This window comes from Dipodomys spectabilis, unplaced genomic scaffold (genome assembly GCF_019054845.1).
Source record: "Dipodomys spectabilis isolate Male_0828 unplaced genomic scaffold, ASM1905484v1 ptg000080l, whole genome shotgun sequence".
NCBI classification, from domain to species: domain Eukaryota; kingdom Metazoa; phylum Chordata; class Mammalia; order Rodentia; family Heteromyidae; genus Dipodomys; species Dipodomys spectabilis.
Genome location: NW_024870757.1, coordinates 3,950,926 through 3,976,941, shown reverse-complemented (window position 1 = coordinate 3,976,941; position 26,016 = coordinate 3,950,926). Strand labels below are relative to the sequence as shown.

Here is a 26,016-nt window from a genome sequence, read left to right as displayed (position 1 = left end):
CTGTGAGACTCTTATCTTCAATAAACCACTAGAAAACCGGAAGTGGAGCTATGGCTCAAGTGGTAGAGCGCTCGCCTTGAGCTGAAGAGTGTAGAGACAGCGCCCAAGCCAAGTTCAAGCCCCACGACCAACCAAAAAAAAAAAAGTTGCACACTGTACCTCCTTGGCAAGAGCAAGGCCCAGAGTTCAAACCCCATTGCTGCAACCACCACCACCACCAAAGCCCACACCATTCATGTGAGTGAGGATTGGGCAGATCTGTGGCTGGGAGAGGGAGTCTCTTGGATTCCTCACAGCGAAGCAGCAGCTGTTAGTAGGACACTTCTTCAGAGCAGACACTGAGGCTCGATGGTTGCATGAAACGACCCAGTGGAGGAGAGGATGAATGTCCAGGTCCTGGTGAGCCACCAGGACAAGTGGCGTCCATACCGCCCCCCTGAAACCAGCCCTGTGGCCCCTATTAGGGAGCAGGCAGCCAAGCACAGTGCAGGGGAAGGAGAGACACCTGGAGGGAGGGTTGGGAGGGGAGGATGGGCCAGGGGTCCCTGGGGCTCCTGGGGGGGGGAGAAGGGAGGATTGGACAGTTGTCCCTAGGGAGCAGCAAAGGCAGGAATGGAGCAGAGCATCATAGGGGAGCAGAAAGGGGCTACTTGGGAGACATCTACAGGTGAAGGCTGAGCTGGGCCAGGGCGGGGTCTGGGGTCAGGTGCTTGGATGACTCGATCAGGGACCAGGCGGTGGCCTCACTCGGTCAGGGGGCCTCAGAGAGTGCCACTGGGCAATGGGCCGCCGGGGGTTGGCCAGCATATCGGCCCAGTGCCGCAGGCCGGCACCCCCAACTGCCGCGCCCACCGCCACCCTCCCGATGGCCTCATTCTTGCCCAGTTTGTCGTAGTCCAGCACGGTCAACTCCACCTGGACCTTCTGAGGTGGGTGAGGAAGAAGAGGAGGTGGAGGGTGAGAGAAGCAGGCCCAGGGAAGGCTAAGTTCCTCTCCCTCCCACCCGGGGTCTGCTGGAGGAGCTTGAAGGAGGGGGGGAGGGAGGAAGGAGGCAGACACCCCTACTTGAGTGGGCTGGGACTCATGACCCTCATCGGAGGCAGGAGGAGCTGACAGGGTAACTTCAGGCCCCAGCACCCAGGTGGCTAAGCCTCCCTTCCTCTTGCAGCCAGAGTTCCTGAGGGTCTGGGGCTCTTCTGGAAAGGTTGTGGATGAGGCGAGGGGCCGGCTGCGCTCACCTGGACTTGGTCGCAGGATACCTCGAAGCTGAAGGCCTCGTTGTAATAGGGGTTCAGCGTGTTCTTCTTGATGGTGGTTTTCTTCTTCCGCACCTTCTTGCCACCCTGCAGCAGGTGCACCTTGACGTAGGGATCTGGGGAGAGAGCGGAGAGGTCTCGGAGCTGTCCCCCCCTCTGTGAGTTTGGGGAGCGAGGGTCTGATGGGGAGGACACACTAGGGTTTGGGGACACTCCAGGTACAGTACCTCAGGTGCTCAAACAGGATCTCCACCTCCTCGTGGCCGCCCCTCTGTCCCTAGACCCTCGGAGCCCCGGAAAGCAGCGGAACCGAAGCCAGAGCCCCCGGTTCCTCACCACTCACTCACCCGACAGCCCCCCCACGTCCATCTTCTTCAAGTTTTTAGCTTCCAGGACGATGACGGTGAGTTTCCCGGCCGTGGGAACGTAGCGGAGAGAGAAGCAAATGTCCCCTAGCTTCTCCTGCTGTGAGGCGGAATGGAAGCCATCACCACTCTCGCCCGGCCCACAAGGTCGGGTCTGCCACAGGCCAACATCAAACTCTGGGTGCCCAAAGAAGCCAGGGAAGAGCACCAGGAGGCCTGGACTCTGATTGATTGGTCAAGGCACCAGGAGGCCTGGGCTCTGATTGGCCCAGGGTGCAGGGGGAGAGAGCTGGGGGTGTGGCCGCGCATGCTCACCTCCTCTCTTGGAGCCACCTGCAGCTCCCGCCAGGATTGTACTGGGCGCCCCAAGTCCACGGAGCTCATGGGGACCCGCACCTCCCCGATGGCGTCATTGCGGGAGAAGCGATCGAAGTCATACACTGCCATGACCAGCACCCTGCCCCCCAGCTCCACATATGGGACCTTGGGAAAGGGGTAGGAAGTCAGAGAGGAAGTGGGATACGATACATTCAGGTGGAAGTGGGGGGTAGGTGGGTCCCAGAAAAAAAGTTGAGGGAGATGAAAATGGAACCCAATAAAGAAATACAAGGATCTATGGGGGATAGGGACCAAGGGTCAATGAAACCCAAAAGGGAGTCCACCCAGCTCCGAGGGGTCACCAGTGCCCCCAAAGGACAACTCTGTGCTAGAAGCCCAGTTGGAAGCTGCCACCTGAGCTGTGGCTGCCTCTAGGGAAAAGCTAAAGGGGGTGTCCCTGGCCATCCGGGGGCCAGCTGCAGGTCTGGGGCCAGACTCAGGTCTGTCCTGGCCATCTGGGGCCTGGGTGCAGGGTCTGTCCCCCGCCAGTCAGGGGCCTGGCATAGGCTGAGAAGCATAAGCAGTCACCGCTGCACTACCTTGAAGGCAAAGGTCTCTCCAAAGTACGGGTTGAGCGTCTGCCGATGCACCTTGGTCTCATGCCTCCGGCGCTTGTCTGGCAGCAAGTAGACGCTGACATAGGGGTCAGAGGAGCCCCCCAAGTCCAGGGCCGCCAGGCCCTCCGCTTGCAGAACGCCTACCAGAAGCTGCAGGTGCCAAGCCACAGAAGGAGGACCCTTCTTAGCCTATTTCCAGGGCCTCCTCTGGAAAGAATTTGTGATCCTCTGGGGTCTCCCAACCCCCCACCCCACCAGTACAGACTCACCTGGCCACTCTGGAAGTCATAATCCAGTGAATACTGCAGCCGTCCTAGCTCCTGCTTCTCTGCCACCTGCTGTTCCCGCCCAGATGGCGCCGGGTCCAGGTCCTCCACTTCCGGCTGCACCTGAAGGGACCAGGGACAATAGCAGGTGATGTCTTCCCCTGATAACCGAATCATCCTCAAGGCTCATAAGCCCTGGGAAGTTCACAGATCCATTCCTTGGTCTAAGCAGAGTCAGAGTTTGAAGAGATGGGTGTGGTGGCTACGGTGGTGGGAAGGGACACGGGATTATGATGTGTGGGGCACTGAAAAGGGACATAGAGGCTGTAGGGTGGAGGAGCTAGGCTGGGCCACGCACCTTGTCTATGTAGCTCCTGCCTAGTTCCTTCACTTCCTGGAGGTAGACTTGGGCTTGGGCCTGGCTTTTCTTGCCCAGCCGCTTCCGACAGCGTTTCACATAGAGATAGAAACAGCAACTGAAGAGCAGGAGGCCAGCGCCTAGCAGGAGGGTAGGCAGGACCCACGGAGGCACTGGGAAGTAGAGGGGAGACAAGACAGATTTAGGTCCCCAGAGGCAGGCTGGATTCCCTGTAAACGCGGGACTCCTGGCCTCATGTTCCACTCCGGCCATTCCTCGTGCTGTCCTTCCATACCACCTCACCCACGAAGCTAGCTGACGCCCCAATCAGGCCCACAGCATCCGGGTTCCCTCTTTACTTCTCCCTTCTTCCCCATCCCGTTGTAATTGCTGCTCAATCCGTTGATGTCTAGGGTTAAGAGAAGCCTGCCTCTTCTTCCTGGGACTCAGTTTCCCTATCTGTAAAACGGAGGGGGAGGGGAGCCTCTCCTTCGCAGGTAGAAGACCTCATTCTGTGCTCCGCCCTTGAGCCCTGGTTTCACTAGGACGCCAGTTCCATCCTTTTCCTCGCCTTTCATCCCGATTCCCGACTCAAGAAGATCCCAGCCAGATCCCACCGGGTTTTCCAGCCCGTCGTTCCCGGGGACCCCGCGGGGCCGAGCGCCTAGCCTCGGGCGTCTCACCTGCGCCCCGGTGGAGGCGGCTGGAGTCGGGTGGCGCGTCGGGCGCTGGGGGCCCTTGGGTCGCGGGCTCCGGGAACATGGTGGCGTCGGGGCGCTGTGGTTCCAGCTGCAGAGGCACCCGAGCGCCCCGGGCCCCCCACTCCCACCCCCAAGCACCCACTGAGTCCTCCGAGCGACCGGGAGCCCAGCTCCTGCCAGCCGCGCGCTCATGCCGGGGGCCGCAGTTCCCTCCCGAACGGAGCCCCTGGACCCCGGAGGCCCCGCCCCGCCCGCCCCTCCACAGCACCGCCCCCATAACCCCGCCCCTTACCTTCCTCCGCCCGCCCGCCCCCTCAATCGCCCCGCCCACCCACCCAATTCCTCCCCGACCCCCCCCCCCCCCCCAGGGCCCGCACCGGAAGTGGGAAAGGCCAACGTGGGAACCAGGGCGCCGGGTTGCCCCGGGCAACCAGAGCGGTTCGTCTTGGGCGGGGCGGGAATCCCTGGTTGCCGAGCTATCGCCTGTTGCCAAGACGACGGGCGGGGCTGACGCACGGAGCCGGGACCCGGACAGGGCAGGCTGGCTCCCCACCCCGCCCGTGCCTGGGACCCCTGCTCACCCCGAGCGGGGTCCCCGGATGAGAGCGGGGGGGGGCTGCTCTGCATCCGCAGCCTCGCTAACCCCCCTCCTCTCCCTCTCCTCGCGGAGGGCGGGGCGCTTACCCTTCCGCCGCCGGGCCCCGCACGCCCCCTCCCCCCTCCTCTCCCTGCTTCCGGCACCCGCAGCCGCGGCCGTCCGCGCTCCTCGCGGAGACCCCCCTCCCGCCCGTCCTCCCCGAGTGCGTCTCGCTGCCCTCCGCAGTGTGCGGGCTCCGTCGGAGGGGGTCCCCCCCTCCCCGCCCTCCTCCCCCGACCCCCGTCTCTTTGTCTCGCACCTTTAAATCCCGACCTCCCCCCTCCCCAGCATCCCTCCCCTCGCCCGCCCCCCGTCCCCGAGGGGTGGGCTCGGCCGAGGGTCTGGGCAGCTCCTACCTGCGGGGCGGCAGGGAAGCCGGCTGGGACCCCCGGGAGCCTGGACTCGCCGTCCCCGCCGACACGTGGGCGCCGGCGCTGTCCCGGGTGCTGATCTCCGGGCCGGCCTGGGCTGCGTGCGCTCCGCCCCGGGAACGCGCTCCGCCCCGCCAAGCCCGCGCCCCGCGCCCCGCCCCCCGGCTCCGGCGCACACCGGGGACCAACAGACTCCTCTGCGGCCCCACGCTCCCCACACACTCGGGCAGGCTCCGGGCGCGCAGCTTGGCCCGGAGAACTCCTGGAGGCCCGGAGGCCAGGGCCCAGCCGCCGCAGTCCAGCGTCCGGGGACCCCGGCCTTCTCCCCCAGGGGCGCCCATACAACCTACATTTCTTTTTTGCCGGTCTTGGGACTTGAACTCAGGGCCCGGGCGCCGTCCCTGTGCCTCTCTGTGGTCAAGGCGGGCGCTCTACCACTTGGACCACAGCGCCACTTCCGGCCTTTTTGAGTTAGTGGATTGGAGATAACAATCTCACGGGGACTTTTCTGCCCCCCTAGCCTGGCTTCGAACTTCGAAACTCAGATCTCAGCCTCCTGAGTAGCTAGGATGACCGGCGTGGGCCACCGGTGCCCGACTAAACCTGCCTTTCAGGTAAAAAACAAAAACAAAACAAAACCATGGTTCCCTAAGATCAGCAGCCCACGAGGCTGGGAAGGTGGCTCAGCGGTAGAGCACTTGCCTTGCATGCATGAGGCCCTGGGTTTGATTCCTCAGCACCACATAAGCAGAAAAAGCCGAAGTGGCACTGTGGCTCAAGTGGTACAGCCCTAGCCTTGAGCTGAAGAGCTGAGGGACAGCACCCAGGCCCAGAGTTCACACCCCATGACCAACAACAACAAAAAAAAAAACAAGATCAGCAGTCCACTCCCGCCCCAATTTCCCCCTTGAGACCCAGAGATCCACTAGAGCAAACCTTGCCTGAGAGGCATTATTTAATAAATTATGGAACAGAAAGAAAACGCACCCCGACGGCGACCGCAGACCGACTCCGATTCTGAAAGGAAAACCTGCCCTTGTTCCTCCCGTCGCCAGAATTCCAACCCAGGGTCCATCCTTCCTCAGAATCCAAGTTCCAGACTGTCTCCTTGGGACCCTGAGCCCGGGAGAGAAATCCCCAGATCCCTCCCCCCCTCCCGCTCTTCCCAGGAACCAGGAACCCGCCCTGGCTCCCCTACACACTCTGGGTGAAAGCCCACCACACCCAGTCTCCTGGGGAGACAGGCATTTCAGTTCCCAGTCCCTCTTCCCACCCACAGTCGGCTCTTCGTGGGATGGGGCGCTTGAGGCAGCACAGGCAGACTCCGCCCTCCATAGCTCAGACCTCCCGCTGCTGGGCCTGGATGGCTTCGGAGTTCTGGTAGATGAGGCAGGCCCCATTATCCCGCATGGCCTCATTTTGGGGGGAGGGAGGGGCTGACTGCTGGAGGTACTTCAGGATACAATGGTGCAAGAACACATACTGGGCCTGGAGGGAGGCACTACATGAGGGGGCTGGCCCAGGATCCCACACCTGCCCTCCCTGCCCTGGGCCTTCTGGAGCTCCCAGCCTGGGGAAGAGGCATGGGGTGAAGAGGGGCCCTCCCCATCACCTCAGTCTGCACCATCAGTGGGCGGTTCTCTCTCATCCTCCTCACGAAGCTGAAGGGCCCCACAAGCCCCTCACATTCCAGCTGCCGGAGCAGGACATCCAGGGCGATGAGTGTGCCTGTCCGGCCCACACCAGCACTAGGCAGGAAGGGGGACCATGGTCATGCCGTGGAGGGGAGGCACATCTGGAGTCCTGGCTGATGGGGAGGGGGCAGTCTTGCGGAACTCAGGAGCCTCAGCATTGGACAAGATATGGTTTCAGTGGGGACTGCTTAGGTCCAAAGTCATGCTGCCTTGGAGTCTTTCTTTCTGTCAGACCTTGTTCTCTGTGCCTTGCACCCTTCTCAAGCCCGTATATCTTCTGTGTTCACCATCTTCCTTTCACTTACCTTGAAGGACCCCAAGGACTCACCTAACTCGACTCTGAGTCCCAAGAGTGACTCTCACCTGCAATGCACAATGGGCGGGCCTCCCTCCACGGTCTCATCCAGCCACTGACGGAGCAACTTCCAGAAGGCCAGCAGAGGCTCTGGGGAGTGGGGGACGCCATGGTCTGGCCAGGCCAGGTAATGGAACTGGCGCACAGATAGAGTCTTCTGCTCCTCCACCTGGAGGGAGAGGGGAGGGCATATAGGTTTTGGGGTTTGGCTTCTACACCTAATGGTTGGTTTCCCAGGATGCACAGCAGGGATGATGGTGGGTTTCCCAGGATGCATTGCAGGGACAATTGTGAGTTTCCCAGGATGCACTGTAGAGATACTTCACAGAGGGCATTCTGGGTGGGGTGAGTGCTCACATGGAGGAGCTGCAGCTCTCGCACCGTCCAGGACTCTGTCACCTCCTCACTCAGCAGTGTCACCCGAAGGAGCCCGTGGGTACAGGGTTGAGAATCCAGAGGCCAATAATGCTCGCATTTCACCTGGGGTAGAACCAGGACGTCAAGCCCAGGAGCCCCTCTGCCTGGCTCTTGTGTTCAGAGCAAGGAGGCTCCCCCGCACTGACAACAGGGTGTCTCGTCACCATGCTGTAACAATGGCATGCCATGGGCATCTAAGTACGATGTCTGCCAGCCAAGTGGGCCCATCCATCTTGAGCCCGATCTTACCCTTGCACAAATGTCCATGTTGGAAACTTTATCCCCAAAGGTATCTATCAATGGTATTTGAAGGCAGGGCCTTGAGGAAGTGATCAGATGAGGTCGTGAGCCTCTTGGATGGTATTTGTGGCTTTATAAAAAGAGGGAGGGGCTGGGAAGGTGGCTCAGTGGTAGAGCACTTGCCTTGCATGCCTGAGGCCCTGGGTTCCATTCCTCAGCACCACATAAGCAAAAAGAAAAAAGCCGGAAGTGCCACTGTGGCTCAAGTGGTAGAGCGCTAGCCTTGAGCTGAAGAGCTGAGGGACAGCGCCCAGGTCCAGAGTTCAGGCCCCACAACCGGACCCCCCAAAAAAAACAAAAAAGAGGGAGAGACTGGGTAGGGGGTTACCTATCTGCAACCCCAGACTGAGGAGTGGAGCTAGGCAAAAGGAATGGCAGAAGCCAGCTGGGGCTACACAGTGAGACCTTGTCTAAAAAAAATAAAAGATGGAGAAGAAACAAAGGAAGAAGAGAAAAGCAGGAGGAGAAGGAAGAGGAGAAAGAAGTGAAGGAGAAGGAAGAAGAGGAGGAGGAGGAGGAGGAGAAAAAGAGAAACAGGAGGAGGAGAAGGAAGAGAACCAGGCACTGGTGACTCACACCTGTAATCCTCACTACTGAGGAGGCTGAGATCCAAAGATTGAAATTCGAAGACAGCCTGGGCAGGAAAGACTATGAGACTTTTTTTTTTTTTTTAATGGTCTTGGTGCTTAAACTCAGGGCCTGGGTGCTGTCCCTGAGCTTTACTGCTCAAGGCTAGCGCTCTACCACTTTAAGCCACAGCGCTACTTCCAGTTTTCTGGGGGTTAATTGAAGATGAGAGTCTCAAGGACTTTCCAGCCCAGGCTGGTTTTAACTGCAATATTCAGATCCTAGTCTCGGGAGTATCTAGGATTTCAGGCATGCCCAGCTGTTTGTGAGACTCTTGTCTCAAATAAACTTCTAAAAAAAATCAGAAGTAGAGTTGTGGGTCAGGTGGTAGAGGGCTAGCCTTGTGCAAAATGCTTAGGGATAGCATCCAGGCTCTGAGTTCAAGTCCCAGGACTGGCATGCATACACACACACACACACACACACACACACACACACACAGAAAGAAGAGGAAATAAAACAGAAGCAGAAGGAGAAGGGGGAAGAAGGAAGAGGAGGGGGAGGAGGAAGAGGATGAGGAGGAAGACGAGGAGAAAGAGCAAGCTTGCTCCATCACTGTGGGATACTCTGCCACATTATGGTGCGTATTTAGACTTCCAAGCCTTCAGAACCTTGAGCCACATAGACCCCTCTTCTTTATAAATCACCCAGTCAGCTGGGCGCTGGTGGCTCATGCCTGTAATCCCAGGAGGCTGAGATCTGAAGATTGCATTTCAAAGCCATCCCAGGCAGGAAAGTCCATGAGACTCATTCCAGTGAACCACCAGAAAACCAGAAGTGGTGCTACGGCTCAAGTGGTAGAGCGCTCGCCTTGAGCTGAAGAGCTGAGGGACAGCGCCCAGGCCCAGAGTTCAAGCCCCCATGATCGACCCAGTCTATGGTTCTCACAGGAACAGTTGATGGACTGAGCATACACTCACACCCTCCTCCCCCACCTCACCTCCACCCTCCTACTCTCAGACCAGTGGACAGCCTGGTGGAGGAGCCCCTGGGAAGGCCAGCTGGGGCTGTTTTGGACATAGCTCATGCTGGGGTAGGGCCCCTCTCTGGGAGAGTGGGGTGGGAGTGGAGGCAGGTTGTGTGTGGGAGGGTCACGCTCCACACAGAGGTCCACCCTGGGACAGAGGTCTCCTCACCCGGCTGGACTCCACACAGTTGGTCAGCATGACCAGGGTGTGGCTCTGCTGTTCCCACACCAGGCGCCAGAAGTCACCCACAGTGTGGGGCAGGGGACCCTGGGCCGCGATGAACTCCTGGGCACTCCAGAGACCCTGGTCGAGGCAAGCAGGCAGTCAGGGGGTTGGTGGGTGACTGTCACAGAAGACCTCTCCCCCCTCCCCAACTCCCAACCCCCACCCCCAGGTGCCCTCGCAGGCTCACCGGCAGGAAGCTGGCGTTAATGTAATCGGACCCCGGCTCATTGCGGAGGGGCTGCAGCGGTACCCGTGACCAGTCGTCTACAAGAAGGCACAAAAAAGCCGGGCGCTGGTGGCTCACGCCTGTAATCCTAGCTACTCAGGAGGCTGAGATCTGAGGATCGCGGTTCAAAGCCAGCCCGGGAAGGAGAGACCGTGAGACTCCTATCTCCAATAAACCACCAGAAAACCGGAAGTGGCGCTGTAGCTCAAGTGGTAGAGCGCTCGCCTTGAGCTGAAGAGCTGAGGGACAACACCCAGGCCCAGAGTTCAAGCCCCACGACCGACAAAAAAAAAGAAAAAAGAAGGCACAAAAAGTCGTGGCCTTAGCCGTGCACATAGACAGGGCAGAGAGACCCAGGGAGGGAGGCTAGACAGACCCTGGAAGCCATGGGGGGGGTGGGGGGGGTGTGCAGGGGCACACACCAGGGTTTGTCTGTCATAGGAGAACAGGGATGGGGAACAGGGATGGGGGCGGTGGACAGGATTGGAGCTGGGGATGAAGACAGCACAAATCCAGGACTCACAGGGCAGCACATTCCTGTAGCGGTTTTTGGCCATGTTCTCTGGAGCAGAAGCCACCATCTGAGATTGGCCATGGCCCTCCAGGGCCAATAGCTAGGACAGAGATGGGGGGAAGAGGGGGTTGTAGAGTTCCCCAGCAGTGCCCCTGGAATTCTCCTTCCCCTCCTGTTTGCCCTTCATACCCTGGGATTTTGTAGCACCCACACAACAGATGCTGGGCAGCTACCCACCTCTCACCTAGGGAATCTAACAGGCTAACAGGAGATGCGGGGATTTTTTCAGGAAGGCAAGAGGGTAGAGGCCAGGAGAACGAAAGACCATCCCTGTGGGTGTGAGTCACTGGAGGAAGCAGCTATCCTCGTTCTAAGCTGTCAGTGAGCTGAGGGCTAGGCATGGCCATTTATGCCTGAAATCCCAGCTACTGGGGAAGCAGGGGAAGGAGGCTTCAGACCAAGGCAGGCATGGACAAACATGTGAGGTCCTATCTAAAAACAACCTAGAGTTAGGTGTCAGTGGCTCACGCCTGTAACCCCAGCTACTCAGGAGGTTGAGATCTGAGAATTGTGATTCAAAGCCAGCCTGGGCAGGGAAGTCCATGAGACTCTTATCTCCAATGAACCACCAGAAAACCAGGAGTGGTGCTGTGGCTCAAGTGGTAGAGTGCTCACCTTGAGCTGAAGAGCTGAGTGATAGCACCCAGACCTAGAGTTCAAGCCCCATGACCGACAAAAAGAATAAAATAAAAATAACTAAAGAGCCAGGTGCAGTAGATCATGCCTATTATCCTAAGATCAAGAGAATTTCAGTTCAAGGCCAGGCTGGGCAGAAAGTTCATGAGATGCCACACACACACACACACACACACACACACACACACCTCAACAGGAAAAAAAGGGGAGGGAGCTGGGAAGGTGGCTCAGTGGTACAGTGCTTGCCTTGCATGCATGAGGCCCTGGGTTCAATTCCTCAGCATCACATAAGCAGAAAAAGCCAGAAGTGGCGCTGTGGCCAAAGTGGTAGAGCACTTGCCTTGAGCTGAAGAGCTGAGGGACAGTGCCCAGGCCCAGAGTTGAGGCCCCACGACCGACCAAAAAAAAAAAAAAAAAGCGAAAAAGCGGAGCACTGGTGCCCACACCACTAATCCTAGCTATTCAGGAGGCTGAGATCTGAGGATCACAGTTTGAAGCCAGGTTGGGCAGAAAACTGCTGTGAGCCTCTTATCTCCAACTAAACCACTCAAAAACTAGAAATGGCATTATGGCTCTCATAGTAGAGTGCTAACCTTGAGCACAAAGAGCCTCGGGGACAGCACCCAGGCCCCAAATTCAAGCCCCACAACTGACCAAACAAACACCAAAAAGCAGAGTGAGTTATGTGGCAGGTACCTGCCATCCTGGCTATGATGGGAAGTGCAAGGAGGAGGGCTGTGGTCCAGGAAGGCCCCAGAAAGAAAACAAGACCCACAATAGCACCCAAGTAAAAGGGGGAGAGGTATGACTCCAGCGATGCAGTGCTGCCTAGCTAGCAGGAGGCCCTGAGTTCAAACCTCAGCAACACACACACACACACCAATAGTTGAAAAGATAAGCACGTCCAAGGAATTCTCTAGAACTGAGCAGATCCTAGCACAACTCTTACTGCAGCAAGCGGAGGCAGAAGCAAGGGAGATCATGAGTCTGAAGCCAGCCTGAGCTATAGATACAGCAAGTACAAAGCTAGCCAGTCTGAGCTGGAATACGGCCCAGCCATAGAGGGCTTGACTGCTGAATGCTAGACCCCTGGTTCCCTGGCGCAGCTCAGGAATGAAGGTTTACTGCTTTTGCTTAACCCAAGGGGTGAGGGGGTTTGGTGGGGCAGGGGCAGGGCTGTGCAGAGCTCCACCCCTTCTCTGGTGCCCGGACCTGGTACTCCTCTGCAAATCCATAGCTGCTGTCCTTCTCATTTTTCCTAACGTGGTCAGCAAAGTCTTTGGCCAGGATGTCCCCTGGGGAGCTGTGGTAGGGAGAAGGAAAGGAGAAGATGTCAACCTGCCGACATGCAGTGCTTTGGGTGTAAAAGAAGAGATGACTGCCATCTAGCAATGCCACTTCTGGGCACAAACCCAAAAGAAAGGAAGACCGAGGCTTGAAGGGAGGTTACCACACTCATGGCAACCAAGTGTTCTATGGACTCAAACACAATGGAATAGTATACAGCCTTAAAGTGAGTCTGACACACGCTGCAGCATAAGTAAATTTGAGGACACTGTGTTGAGAAGTAAGCCAGACTCCTCCCCACCCAAAAAAAGACAACTAATATACAATTCCACTTTTTTCTTTCTGTGTGTGTCAGTACCAGGGCTTGAATTCAGGCCTTGAGTGCTGTCCTTTAGCTATTTTGGTCAAAGCTACTCTTTTTTTTTTTTTTGTCGTGGGACTTGAACTCTGGGTTTGGGCATTGTCCCTGAGGTCTTCAGCTCAAGGTGAGTGCTCTACCACTTGAGCCACAGTGCCACTTACAGTTTTTCTGGTGTATCATTAGAGATAAGAGTCTAATGTACTTTCTTGCCTGGGCTGGCTTTGAACCGTGATCCTCAAATCTCAGCCTCCTGAGTAGCTAGGATTATAGCTGTGAACCACCGGCTGCTCTACTATTTGAACCAGAGCTTCACTTTTGGCTTTTTGCTGTTTAATTAGAGATAAGTCTCATGAACTTTTTTTTTTTTTGGGGGGGGGGGGGTCCGGTCGTGGGGCCTGAACTCTGGGCCTGGGCGCTGTCTCTCAGCTCTTCAGCTCAAGGCTAGCGCTCTACCACTTGAGCCACAGCGCCACTTCCGGCTTTTTTCTTTTTGCTTATGTGGTGCTGAGGAATCGAACCCAGGGCCTCATGCATGCAAGGCAAGCGCTCTACCACTGAGCCACCTTCCCAGTCCTCATGGACTTTCTTGTACTGGCTTGCTTTGAACCTGCAAGAGAAGGGCTTTCAAATCTCTATAGTCACCAAGGCTTTCCCTATATTTGACTATGTGTGTGTGTGTGTGTGTGTGTGTGTTGCTGTGCCTCACACTTGGTCAGTGCTCTATTGCTGAAGCCATACTTCCAGTCCAGATTTTTTTGCTGGTTAATTGGAGAGAAGACTCTCACAAGCTGTTCTGCATTGGTTGGCCCCCAACTATGACCTCAGATCTCAGCCTCCTGAGTAGCTAGGATTACAAGTGTGAGCCAGGGCGCCCAGCTTCATGCAGTTTTAACACCTATCAAAAATGTCCCTCTACTCACTCTGTCTTCTCCTCTTTCGTGGTCTCCAAAGACACATCGTAGACTATATTATTTTGCCTTTTGTGTGTGTGCTTGAACTCAGGGCCTGGACACTAGTCCTGGGCCTTGAACTCAGGGCCTGTCACAGAGGTCCGTAGTCCCTTCTGAGGCCCCCATGGATAAGTCCGCAGGCCCTGCCCTTTGATAGATGACCCCTGATGGGCCTGACACAGTGTTTCGGACGTTTTTCCCAGAGCCTCTGCTCACCTGAACATAAGATCCTTGGGGACCACCTTCTGCTGCTGCTTCTGATTCCTGGAGGGGAAAAGGATTCTGGGACATAAGGCTCAGAGCATAAGGCTGGGACCAGAGGTCCTCCCCTCTCCCTGCCGGCGGCAGCCTCCAGGAGGCAGGCCTGCAATGAGTCTCACCTCTTCCTCAAGAAGAAAATCAGGAGGCCTACCAGGATGAGAAACAGGAGGACACCCACAATGGCTCCCGCAATGACCCCTGGGAGGAGGCATAGGAAGCCCTTAAGAACCCAGGTCTTTATTTATCTTCCCAGTACTGAGACTTGAACTCACAGCCTAGGCACAATCCCTTAGCTTTTTCATTCAAGGCTGCCACTCTACCACTTGAGCCACAGCTCCACTTCTGATTATTTTGCTGGCTAATTGGAGACAAGAGTCTCATAGACTTTCGTATCCAGGCTGGTTTTGAATTGCAATCCTCTGATCTCAGCCTCCTGAGCAGTTAGGATTATTGGTGGAAGACACTGGCGCCTGGCTGCATCGTATGTTTAAGTGGGTGTCTTGTGCTGGGCATCGGTGGCTCATGCTTGAAACCCTAGCTACTGAGGAGGCTGAGATCTGAGGATCATATGTCAAAGCCAGCCCGGCAGAAAAGTCCATGAGACGCTTATCTCCAATAAACTACTCAGAAAAAGCAGGAAGTAGTGTTGTGGCTCAAGTGGTAGCACACTAGCCTTGACCACAAAGAGGCTGGGGGACAGTGCCCAGGCCCTGGACAGACAAAAGCAAGGAAGGAAGGAAGGAAGGGAGGGAGGGGGGAGGGAGGAGGGAATGGGGGGAGGGAAAAGAAAAGAAAAAACAGAAAACCAAAGACAGACAGCCCCATGGACTCACACAGGAAGGTTCTCTGCTCACCTGCACGCTCTGTGTAGCAGGTGAGAGGGGCAGATTGGGCCCTTAATCCACTCCAGGTGGTGGTGACAGTGGTGGGGTAGGACTGAGCCGGCCCAAGACCTGACACAGTCACGCCCTTCCCACACGAAGACCGGTCCTGGGAGGCCCGATGCCCACCCACCTCCAACTCAAAGGCCTCGTAGCCCCCAGTGGGACAGGACCAGGTCACAACCATGGCGTAGCCTCCTGAGGTGCTCAGGCAGGAGATGATGGTGGCGGCATCGGGGGCTGGTGAAGGAGGCAGCGGGGTCGGCAGGTGCCTTTGAAGGTCCCCTAGCCACCCCATCCCGCCTGTCCTGCCAAGCCTCAGAGCAGTCCCCTGGCCCCCTGGCCTCTGTGACCACAGCCTAAGAAGAGGAAACCCTGGGACCTGATGCCCTCTGTGGTCTACCCCTGCCTCCTGTCCCTGCAGGTCTGATGTTGGCCCAGTTACCAGGGATGGGCGGGGTGGGGTCTCTCACCTGTGGGAGCCTGGAGGCTCTTCGTGGAACTGAAAATGCCATTTCTCTCTGCCCACACACTGAAGTTGTACCAAGTGCCAGGCATGAGGGCATCTGCCACATACCAGGTGTCATTGGTCCTGCCTGTTGAGCTGCCCCAGGGCCCCTGGGGCTCTTGCGTCCTGGGAGGGTTTTCTTGACCAGCCCAGTGAATCCAGTAGGTGTAGAGCTGGGAGTGGGGGTCCACAGGGGCCTCCCACCTCAGGGTCACCGAGTGATTGGTCTGACCTTCCTTCTGCAGCAGTGTGACCTCACTGGGGGCTGCAAAGCAAGGACAGAGCTCTAAGAGGGTGTGTCCTCAAAGAACCACCAGTCCCCACACCCCAACAGCAAGGCCACCATGCCCCACTTATCTCTGCTCTAGCAACAGAGGCAGGAGCCCCAAGAAGAACCAGCAAACCCAAGGGAGATGCCAAGAACCCACAGCTCATGCCTAGAATCCTAGTTACTCAGTAGGTATATCTGGCAATCGTAGTTCACAGGGCAGACAAAGCCAAGAGCTTCTTATTACCAATTAACCAGCAAAAAATTAGAAGTGGAAGTATGCCTTAAATGGTAAGAGTACCAACTTTGAATGGAAAAAGCTAAACAAGCATGTGAGAGCCTTGAGTTTAAGCCCCAGTCCCAGAAGAGGAGAGAACAGAGAGAGGAGAGGGGAGGGGAGGAAAGGGGAGAGAAGGGGAGCTCAAGGTCTAGTGGAGATCAGAATAAGAAGAGTTCACTCTGTCCCCTGGCTCTAGTGCTAGGTCTCAGGTCATCCCTTTCTTCCTCTGCCGGCATAGATACAAGTCCCCCCCAGACTACAACCCCCATGAAGCCATGGACTCTCTGTATCAACAATTTCACAAAGGCCTGACCCCCATCATGGCATCATGGGATTTGTAGTCCACTCAGCTCAAAGTCTGACTATCTTCATCTCCCAGGGCCACCCAGGGCCAGAATTCTTTTTTACCCTAGACACACCAAGGTGGTAGAAGATTGTTGTACATTGTAGTTTCCTCAGCCGCCCAAGGTCCAGGAATCCAGGCTTCCAGGTTCCTGAGAGGGGGGACCAACTCCTCCCTGAACCAAAAGAACCCATTTCCAAAGACCAAAAAAAAAAAAAGCCAGGTGCTGGTGGCTCACACCTTCAATCCTAGCTATTCAGATGACTAAGATCACAATTCAAAGACAGGTAGGAAAGGCCCTAAGGCTCATCTCCAATTAACCACCAGAAAACTGGAAGTGGTGCTCTAGCTCAAGTGTTAGAAGACTAACCTTGAACAAAAAGCTCAGGGAACCAGGCACCCGTGGACCACACCGGTAATACTAGCTACTCAGGAAGTTGAGATCTGAGGATCAAGGTTCAAGCTGGCCGGGGGTGGGGGGGGGGTGGCTGGGGGGGGGGGGGGGACCATGAGACTCTTATCTCTAATAAACCAGCAGAAAACCGGAAGTGGTACTGCGGTTAAAGTGGTAGAGTGCTTGCTTTGAACTCAGGGACAGCACCCAAGCACAGAGTTAAAGCCCCATGACCAACAAAACAAAGAGAAAAGAAAAGAACAAAAAGGAAGAACAAAGGAAAAGAGAGGCCTGTCTCCATTGGTAGAGGACTAACCAATGACTGAAAGTAACAAGTACTGAGTTCAAGACTGGCTTTGGACCAGATAAAAGAAAAGGCAGAAAGAGGAGAAGAAGAAGGGAAGAAGGGAAGGTGGAGAGAGAAAAAAGGAGAAAGATGAAGGAAAGAAAGGAGAGATAAAAGAAGGAGAGAAATGAAGAGACACAAGAGGAGAGAGAAAGAAGAAGGGAAAGAGAAAAGATGGAAATGACAGGGGAGGAGAAGAAGGTATGGAGGAAGAAAGGGGGAAAGGAAACAGGAAAAGGGAAGAGGATATGGGATGAGAGGGAAGGAAAGGAGGGAGGAGCAGCCGCCTCTCACCTGTGGAGACAGTGAGGTTCTCCCTGGAGCTCACGACTCCATCTTTCTCCACCCACACAGAACACACATAGGAAGACCCAGGTTCAAGTCCATCCACGGTGACCCAGGTGTCTGTTGTGTTTTGAGTCTCAGTCCTGTCTCCATCTCCAGTGCACTGGGCCCAGTAGGTGAGGCTGTGGGTGTCCACACCCTCCAGGCCAGCCCAGCCTAGGGTGATGGAGCTGCTGTTCTGCCCTTCCAAGCTCAGGTTTCTCACTGGGTCTGGGGCTGGAAGTAGGGAGGAAGAAACGAAGAGGGTGAATGGTGGTGCCCAGTGCCCAAGTTCTGCAGCCCTTCCCAGAGCCTGGCACACAGAGGGTGGAGGTAGACGCTGAGGCTACACATCCAGCATGGCGCCCCCAGTTCCATCAGAAACCTGGAGCTCCTGGGGTGAGGCAAGGGGTAGCTTTGGGGATGTAGAGCCACCCACAGAGCTGGGCAGGGCCAGCAGGAAGTTAGGATGTCCAGGCCCATTGCTCTGTTCATGTTGATTGCACACTAAAGGGCAGTGTTTGGAACTGCTGGACAACATAACTTATCCCATAATAATGCATTCCATCTGTTTCTATGTCAACTTCTCTGTTGGTATTGACTTTGAACTTAGGTTCTTGAAGGCATAGGGCAGGGCCTCTCTCACTTGAGCCACATCCCTAGCCTTTCCCCTACTTTCCTTCTGTTTTATTTTTATGTGTCCTTTTGTGCTGTTCCTGGGACTTTCCTGCTCAAGGCTGATGCTCTGCCACTTGAGCTACGGCTCAACTTCTACATTTTTGGTAGTCAGTTAGAAATGAGTCTCATAGACTTTGCTGCCCGGGCTGGCTTCAAATCCCAGTCATCAGATCTCAGCCTCCTAAGTAGCTAGAATTATGTGTGAGCCACTGGTACCTAGCCTCTTTCCTTCTATTTTGATAGAAAGTGATAAAAAAAAAAAAAAAAACTTTAGTTTGTGCTTGCTGGGCACCAGTGGCTCATGCCTGCAATCCTAGCTACTCAGGAGGCTGAGATCTGAGGATCATTGTTCAAAACCAGCCCAGGCAAGGAAAGTCCATGAGACTCTCATCTCCAACTAGCCACCAGAAACCAGAAGTGGTGCTGGAGCTCAAGTGGTAGAGCGCTCGCCTTGAGTTGAAGAGCTCAGGGACAGCGCCCTGGCCCAGAGTTCAAGCCCCATGACTGAAGAAAAAAAAAAAAAAGAAGAAGATAAATGAAAGAAAGAAAAAGAAAATTTAGGTGTGTAGGTTCCATTTTATTTCTGATGCATCACACAACCTATCACCTCTCCCCTCAGTTTCCCACTCACTTCCTACCACCTCCCAGAAACAAAGGACAAAACACCTGTAATTCCAGCCCTCAGGAAGCTGAGGCAAGAGGACTGAATTCCAGCCTGACAGCTACATAGCCTGACACTGTTGAGAGAAAGAGAGAGAGACAGAGAGGGAGCTAGAGACAAAGATGTAGCATATTTGAAAAGAAAGAAAGGACAAAGGAGCAGCCGCCTCTCACCTGTGGAGACAGTGAGGTTCTCCCTGGAGCTCACGACTCCATCTTTCTCCACCCACACAGAACACACATAGGAAGACCCAGGTTCAAGTCCATCCACGGTGACCCAGGTGTCTGTTGTGTTTCGAGTCTCAGTCCTGTCTCCATCTCCAGTGCACTGGGCCCAGTAGGTGAGGTTGTGGGTGTCCGCGCCCTCAGGGCCAGCCCAGCCCAGGGTGATGGAGCTGCTGTTCTGCCTTTCCAAGCTCAGGTTTCTCACTGGGTCTGGGGCTGGAAGTGGGAGAGGAAGAGAGGAAGAAGGGTGAGCAGTGGTGCCTGGTGCCCAAGTTCTGCAGCTCTTCCCAGAGCCTGGCACTCAGAGGGTGGAGGTGGACACTGAGGCCGCACATCCAACATGGCAGCTCCAGTTGCACCAGAATGTGGAGCTCCTGGTGTGAGGCCAGGGGTAGCTTTGGGGATATGGGGCCACCCACGGAGCTGGGCAGGGCCAAACAAAGTTAGGTTGTCCAGTCTCATTGCTCTTTTTTATTGATGGCTTGCTAAAGGGCAGTATTTGGAGCTGCAGGGCTAACAGAAATACCGTGAGACAATATGTTAAACGTTCTGGTTTTGCTCCATCTATTCTGATACAGCAGATAAGAAAAGTCAATTAAAAAGTGTGGTTTCCATGATCGAGAGATCTTTCTTTGGATCACAGAACTTGTCCCCTGCCAGCCAGCTCCCAGCCTCTCTTTAATAAGCAAAGAATAGGGTTTGGGAAGGTAGCTGAGTGGTAGAGTGCTTGCCTAGCATACATGAGGCCCTGGGTTCTATGCCTCAGCACTATGTAAGCAGAAAAAGCTGGAAGTGGTGTTATGGCTCAAGTGATAAGGTGCTAGCCTTGAGTTTAAGAACTGCGGGAGAGTGTCCAGGCCCAGAGTTCAGGCTCCTCAACTGAGAAAATAAACAAACAAATAAATAAAATAAACAAAGAATAGAAGGCCCAGTATACTAGTACACACCTGCAATCTCCATGCTTCAGGAGGACAGGGAGACCCAAGCTAAACTGGCTACATAGCCTGTCCTGTTCCAAGAGAAAGAAAAGAAAGCAAATAGGAAGAGGAAGTGAGGCTGGGTGTCAGTGGCTCACACCTGTAATCATAGCTACTCAGGAGGCTGAGATCTGAGGATGGTGCTGCAGGAAAGTCAGCCACAGCAGGAAAGTCTTTAAAACTTTTTGTTGTTGTTGTTTGTCATGGAGCGTGAACTCTGGGCCCAAGAACTGTCCCTCAGCCCTTCAGCTCAAGGCTAGTACTCTACCACTTGAGCCAGAGTGCCCACTTCCAGCTTTTCCAGCTTATGTGGTGATGAGGAATGGAACCCATGGCCTCATGCACACAAGGCAAGCACTCTACCACTGAGCCACCTTCCCAGGTCATTTGAGGCTCTTATCTTCAATAAACTACTCAGAAAAAGCTGGGAATATCACTATGGCTTAAGTGGTAGAGCCCTAGCCTTGAGCAAAAGAAGCTTAGGAACGGTGCCCAGGGCCTGAGTTCAAGCACCAGGACCAAGGGAAAAAAAGAAAGAAAGAAAGAGGAAAAAAAATGAGGAAGGGAAGCCAGGCAATGGTGGCTCACACCTGTAATCCTAGCTGCTCAGGAGGATGAGATCTGAGGATCACGGTTCAAAGCCAGCCCGGGCAAGAAAGTCCATGTAAATCTTTTTTTTTGGGGGGGGGGTGTCCAGTTGTGGGGCCTGAACTCTGGGCCTGGGCGCTGTCCCTCAGCTCTTCAGCTCAAGGCTAGCACTCTACGACACTTGAGCCACAGCACCACTTCCAGCTTTTTTCTTTTTGCTTATGTGGTGCTGATGAATCGAACCCAGGGCCTCATGCATGCAAGGCAAGCACTCTACCACTGAGCCACCTTCCCAGCCCCTATGTAAATCTTATATCCAATAACCCACCAGAAAACCGGAGTGGAGCTGTAGCTCAAGTGGTAGAGCACTAGCCTTGAGCTGAAGAGCTGAAGGACAGGGCTCAGGAACAGAGTTCAAGCCCAAGGACTAAGGGGAAAAAAGAAAGAAAAAGAAAAAAATGAGGAAGGAAAGGGACAGAAAGGAAAGGAAAAGGAAAAAAAGTCAAAGAAAGGAATGAAGAGGAGAAGAAAACAGAAGCGTGCTTCCTTTGGTAGAGCATGAGCCAATGATTGAAAGTGTCAAATACTGAGTTCAAGTCCTGGTTTGAACCAACAAAAAGAAAGACAGACAGAAAAGAAAGAAAGGAAGAAATAAAAAGAAAGAAAGAAAGGAAGGAAGGAGAGAGGGAGGGAAGGAGAGAGAGAGATTAAGGGACAACAGGAAAGAAAGAGGGAGGGAGGACAAAAAGAAAAGAAGAGGGGAAGGGAATGGAGAGGGAAGATCAAAGGTGGAGAAAGGAAAATGCAGAAAAAAGAAGGATGGAAAGGAGAGATAAAGGAAGGAGGGAAGGCGAGAAAAGAAATGAAAAGAAACAGGATGGAGGAAGAGGAAGGGAAAGAGAAAGAAAAGAAAGAAATGACAGGGGAGGAGAAGAAGGTATGGAGGAAGAAAGGGGGAAAGGAAGCAGGAAAAGGGAAGAGGATATGGGATGAGAGGGAAGGAAAGGAGGGAGGAGCAGCCGCCTCTCACCTGTGGAGACAGTGAGGTTCTCCCTGGAGCTCACGACTCCATCTTTCTCCACCCACACAGAACACACATAGGAAGACCCAGGTTCAAGTCCATCCACGGTGACCCAGGTGTCTGTTGTGTTTCGAGTCTCAGTCTTGTCTCCATCTCCAGTGCACTGGGCCCAGTAGGTGAGGCTGTGGGTGTCCGCGCCCTCAGGGCCAGCCCAGCCCAGGGTGATGGAGCTGCTGTTCTGCCCTTCCAAGCTCAGGTTTCTCACTGGGTCTGGGGCTGGAAGTGGGGAGGAAGAAAGGAAGAGGAGTGAACAGTGGTGCCCAGTGCCCAAGTTCTGCAGCCCTTCCCAGAGCCTGGCACACAGAGGGTGGAGGTAGATGCTGAGGCTACACATCCAGCATGGCGCCCCCAGTTCCATCAGAAACCTGGAGCTCCTGGGGTGAGGCAAGGGGTAGCTTTGGGAATGTAGGGCCACCCACAGAGCTGGGCAGGGCCAGCAGGAAATTAGGATGTCCAGGCCCATTGCTCTGTTCATGTTGATTGCACACTAAAGGGCAGTGTTTGGACCTGCTGGAATGACATAACTTATCCCATAATAATGCATTCCATCTGCTTCTATGTCAACTTCTCTGTTGGTATTGACTTTGAACTCAGGTTCTCTTTTTTTTTTTTGGGTCCGGTCGTGGGCCGGAACTCTGGGCCTGGGTGCTGCCCCTCAGCTCTTCAGCTCAAGGCTAGCGCTCTACCACTTGAGCCACAGCGCCACTTCCGGCTTTTTTTCTTTTTGCTAATGTGGTGCTGAGGAATCCAACCCAGGGCCTCATGCATACAAGGCAAGCGCTCTACCACTGAGCCACCTTCCCATCCCCTGAACTCAGGTTCTGGAAGGCACAGGGCAGGGCCTCTCTCACTTGAGCCACATCCCTAGCCTTTCCCCTACTTTCCTTCTGTTTTATTTTTATGTGTCCTTTTGTGCTGTTCCTGGGACTTTCCTGCTCAAGGCTGATGCTCTGCCACTTGAGCTATGGCTCAACTTCTACACTTTTGGTAGTCAGTTAGAAATAAGAGTCTCATAGACTTTGCTGCCCGGGCTGGCTTCAAATCCCAGTCATCAGATCTCAGCCTCCTAAGTAGCTAGAATTATGTGTAAGCCACTGGTACCCAGCTTCTTTCTTTCTATTTTGATAGAAAGTGATAGAAAAAGAAACTTTAGTTTGTGCTTGCTGGGCACCAGTGGCTCATACCTGTAATCCTAGCTACTCAGGAGGCTGAGATCTGAGGATCATTGTTCAAAACCAGCCCAGGCAAGGAAAGTCCATGAGACTCTCATCTCCAACTAACCACCAGAAACCAGAAGTGGTGCTGGAGCTCAAGTGGTAGAGCGCTCGCCTTGAGTTGAAGAGCTCAGGGACAGCGCCCTGGCCCAGAGTTCAAGCCCCATGACTGAAGAAAAAAAAAAAAAAGAAGAAGATAAATGAAAGAAAGAAAAAGAAAATTTAGGTGTGTAGGTTCCATTTTATTTCTGATGCATCACACAACCTATCACCTCTCCCCTCAGTTTCCCACTCACTTCCTACCACTTCCCAGAAACAAAGGACAAAACACCTGTAATTCCAGCCCTCAGGAAGCTGAGGCAAGAGGACTGAATTCCAGCCTGACAGCTACATAGCCTGACACTGTTGAGAGAAAGAGACAGACAGAGAGGGAGCTAGAGACAAAGATGTAGCATATTTGAAAAGAAAGAAAGGACAAAGGAGCAGCCGCCTCTCACCTGTGGAGACAGTGAGGTTCTCCCTGGAGCTCACGACTCCATCTTTCTCCACCCACACAGAACACACATAGGAAGACCCAGGTTCAAGTCCATCCACGGTGACCCAGGTGTCTGTTGTGTTTCGAGTCTCAGTCCTGTCTCCATCTCCAGTGCACTGGGCCCAGTAGGTGAGGTTGTGGGTGTCCGCGCCCTCAGGGCCAGCCCAGCCCAGGGTGATGGAGCTGCTGCTCTGCCTTTCCAAGCTCAGGTTTCTCACTGGGTCTGGGGCTGGAAGTGGGAGAGGAAGAGAGGAAGAAGGGTGAGCAGTGGTGCCTGGTGCCCAAGTTCTGCAGCTCTTCCCAGAGCCTGGCACTCAGAGGGTGGAGGTGGACACTGAGGCCGCACATCCAACATGGCAGCTCCAGTTGCACCAGAATGTGGAGCTCCTGGTGTGAGGCCAGGGGTAGCTTTGGGGATATGGGGCCACTCACGGAGCTGGGCAGGGGCAAACGAAGTTAGGTTGTCCAGTCCCATTGCTCCAATCATGTTGATTGCACACTAAAGGGCAGTGTTTGTCAATGCAGGGCTACCAAAATACTGCAAAATAATCTGTGAAACATGCTTGCTTTACTCCATCTATTCTGATACAGCGGATAAGAAAAGTCAGTTAAAATCCGTGTCTTCCATGAGTCATGGGTCCATCTTTCTTTGGGTCACAGAATCTGCCCCTGGCTAACCAGCTCCCAGCCTCCCTCCACCTCCTCTCTTTAATAAATGAAGAATAGAAGACCCAGAATGCTATTGCATACCTGCAATCTCCGTGCTTCAGGAGGCAGGGAGACCCAGGCTAGACTGGCTACATAGCCTGCCCTATTCCAAGGGAAAGGAAAGAAAGCAAAGAGAGGGGCTGGGAAGGTGGCTCAGGTAGAGCGCTTGCCTCGCATGCTCGAGCCCCTGGGTTCGATTCCTCAGCACCACATAAGCAAAAAGGAAAAAGCCGGAAGTGGCATTATGGCTCAAGTGGTAAAGCACTAGCCTTGAGCTGAAGAGCTGAGGGACAGCGCCCAGGCCCAGAGTTCAAGCTCCACGACCGTACCAAAAAAAAAAAAGAAAGAAAGAAAGCAAAGAGGAAGAGGAAGGGAGGTAAGGCGTCAGAGGCTCACACCTGTAATCATAGCTACTCAGGAGGCTGATATCTGAGGATGGTGGTTCACAGCCAGCCTCAGCAGGAAAGTCTGTGAGACTCTTATATCCAATAAACTACTCAGAAAAAGCTGGGAATAGCACTATGGCTTAAGTGGTAGAGCCCTAGCCTTGAGCAAAAGAAGCTCAGGGACAGTGCCCAGGCCCTGAGTTCAAGCCCCAGGACCAAGGGGAAAAAGGAAAGGAAAAGAAAAAAATGAGGAAGGGAAAGGGACAGAAAGGAAATGAAAGGGAAAGAAAGACAAAGAAAAGAATGAAGAGGAAAGTTGTCATGTCCAAAACGAGCTTTACAACGTTGGTGTGGGGGGGGGGGGGGGGAGGAGAAGGATTGGGATTAGGGGGGGAGGGGGGAGGCTGGGAAGGGATGTGAAGGGTAAACAAAGGAGGAGGCTGCAATGCTTGGTAAGAAATGTACGCATTATCCTGCCCATGTAACTGTAACTCCTCTGTACAGTATGTTCACAAATAAAATTAAATTAAATTTAAAAAAAAAAAAAGAATGAAGAGGAGAAGAAAACAGAAGCGTGGTTCCTTTGGTAGAGCATGAGCCAATGATTGAAAGTGTCAAATACCAAGTTCAAGTCCTGGTTTGAACAAACAAAAAGAAAAAAAAGAAAGAAATGAAGGAAGGAAGAAGAAGGAAGGAAAGAAGAAAAAGAAAGAAAGAAAGAGTGAGAGAGAGAAAGGGAGGGAGGGAGGAAGGGAATGAGGGAGGGAGTACAAAAAGAAGAGAAGAGGGGAGGAGAGGAGAAGGGGAAGGGAATAGAAGGAAAGATCAAAGGTGGAGAGAGGAAAATGGAGTAAAAGGAAGGATGGAAAGGAGAGATGAAGGAAGGAGGGAAGGAGGGAAAAGAAGAAATGAAGAGAAGCAAAGAGGATGGAGGAAGAGGAAGGGAAAGAGAAAGAAAAGAAGGAAATGACAGGGGAGGAGAAGAAGGTATGGAGGAAGAAAGGGGGAAAGGAAGCAGGAAAAGGGAAGAGGATATGGGATGAGAGGGAAGGAAAGGAGGGAGGAGCAGCCGCCTCTCACCTGTGGAGACAGTGAGGTTCTCCCTGGAGCTCACGACTCCATCTTTCTCCACCCACACAGAACACACATAGGAAGACCCAGGTTCAAGTCCATCCACGGTGACCCAGGTATCTGTTGTGTTTCGAGTCTCAGTCCTGTCTCCATCTCCAGTGCACTGGGCCCAGTAGGTGAGGTTGTGGGCGTCCGCGCCCTCAGGGCCAGCCCAGCCCAGGGTGATGGAGCTGCTATTCTGTCCTTCCAAGTTCAGGTTTCTCACTGGGTCTGGGGCTGGCGGTGAGGAAGAAGAGAGGAAGAGGGGTGAGCAGTGGTGCCCAGTGCCCAAGTTCTGCAGCCCTTCCCAGAGCCTGGCATAAGAGGGTGGAGGTGGACGCCGAGGCCACACATCCAGCATGGTGGCCCCAGTTCCACCAGAACGTGGAGCTTCTGGTGTGAGGTGAGGAGTACCTTTGGTGATGTGGGGCCACTCACAGTTGGGCAGGGCTGGCATGAAGTTAGGATGCCCAGGCCCATTTCTCCTTTCATATTGGTGGCTTGCTAAAGGGCAGTGTCTGGAGCTGCTGGCCTACATGAAATACTGTGTGTGATCCATTAGCCCTGGTTCTGTTCCCTTATTGTGATATAGCTGATGTAAAAGTGGAAATGTAGCTGGGGGCCGAGGGCTTATACCTGTAGTCCTATCTACTCAGGAGCTGCAAGCTGGGGTTTACAGTACATGCCAGCTTAGATGGAAAAGTCTAACCAGACTCCATCTCCAAAATAAGTAACAAAAA

General features: G+C 54.3%; 2 protein-coding genes across 2 annotated transcripts; both read right to left on the bottom strand.

The window, feature by feature from the left end:
* Nucleotides 1-723: 723 nt before the first annotated feature.
* Syt5 (synaptotagmin 5) lies at nucleotides 724-3,942 on the bottom strand. The gene is made up of 8 exons (XM_042683255.1): nucleotides 3,864-3,942; nucleotides 3,181-3,353; nucleotides 2,826-2,945; nucleotides 2,539-2,706; nucleotides 1,937-2,104; nucleotides 1,604-1,721; nucleotides 1,239-1,372; nucleotides 724-924 (listed from the first exon to the last, which is right to left on the bottom strand). The coding sequence occupies exons 1-8, from the start codon at nucleotides 3,940-3,942 to the stop codon at nucleotides 724-726; spliced, it is 1,161 nt and encodes a 386-aa protein (XP_042539189.1).
* Nucleotides 3,943-6,227: 2,285 nt separating this feature from the next.
* On the bottom strand, nucleotides 6,228-25,733 carry Ptprh (protein tyrosine phosphatase receptor type H). The gene is made up of 17 exons (XM_042683210.1): nucleotides 25,247-25,733; nucleotides 23,035-23,301; nucleotides 21,273-21,539; nucleotides 18,627-18,893; nucleotides 17,085-17,351; nucleotides 15,125-15,424; nucleotides 14,625-14,891; nucleotides 13,890-13,968; nucleotides 13,726-13,773; nucleotides 12,124-12,214; nucleotides 10,225-10,315; nucleotides 9,663-9,739; nucleotides 9,419-9,553; nucleotides 7,296-7,418; nucleotides 6,947-7,107; nucleotides 6,502-6,637; nucleotides 6,228-6,377 (listed from the first exon to the last, which is right to left on the bottom strand). The coding sequence occupies exons 1-17, from the start codon at nucleotides 25,731-25,733 to the stop codon at nucleotides 6,228-6,230; spliced, it is 3,213 nt and encodes a 1,070-aa protein (XP_042539144.1).
* Nucleotides 25,734-26,016: the final 283 nt, after the last annotated feature.

What these genes read in the sequence shown, in the direction of transcription:
- Syt5 (XM_042683255.1), bottom strand. Translation starts at nt 3,942, where the DNA reads ATGTTCCCGGAGCCCGCGACCCAAGGGCCCCCAGCGCCCGACGCGCCA. An exon ending in GCAGGAGCTACATAGACAAG is followed by an intron (nt 2,946 to 3,180) that starts GTGCGTGGCCCA and finishes TGGTCCCTTCAG; the next exon opens with GTGCAGCCGGAAGTGGAGGA. An exon ending in AGGTGGCTCCAAGAGAGGAG is followed by an intron (nt 1,722 to 1,936) that starts GTGAGCATGCGC and finishes TCCGCCTCACAG; the next exon opens with CAGGAGAAGCTAGGGGACAT.
- Ptprh (XM_042683210.1), bottom strand. Translation starts at nt 25,733, where the DNA reads ATGCCAGCCCTGCCCAACTGTGAGTGGCCCCACATCACCAAAGGTACT. An exon ending in ATTTTCTTCTTGAGGAAGAG is followed by an intron (nt 13,774 to 13,889) that starts GTGAGACTCATT and finishes TTTCCCCTCCAG; the next exon opens with GAATCAGAAGCAGCAGCAGA. An exon ending in CTACAGGAATGTGCTGCCCT is followed by an intron (nt 9,740 to 10,224) that starts GTGAGTCCTGGA and finishes GCCTTCTTGTAG; the next exon opens with ACGACTGGTCACGGGTACCG.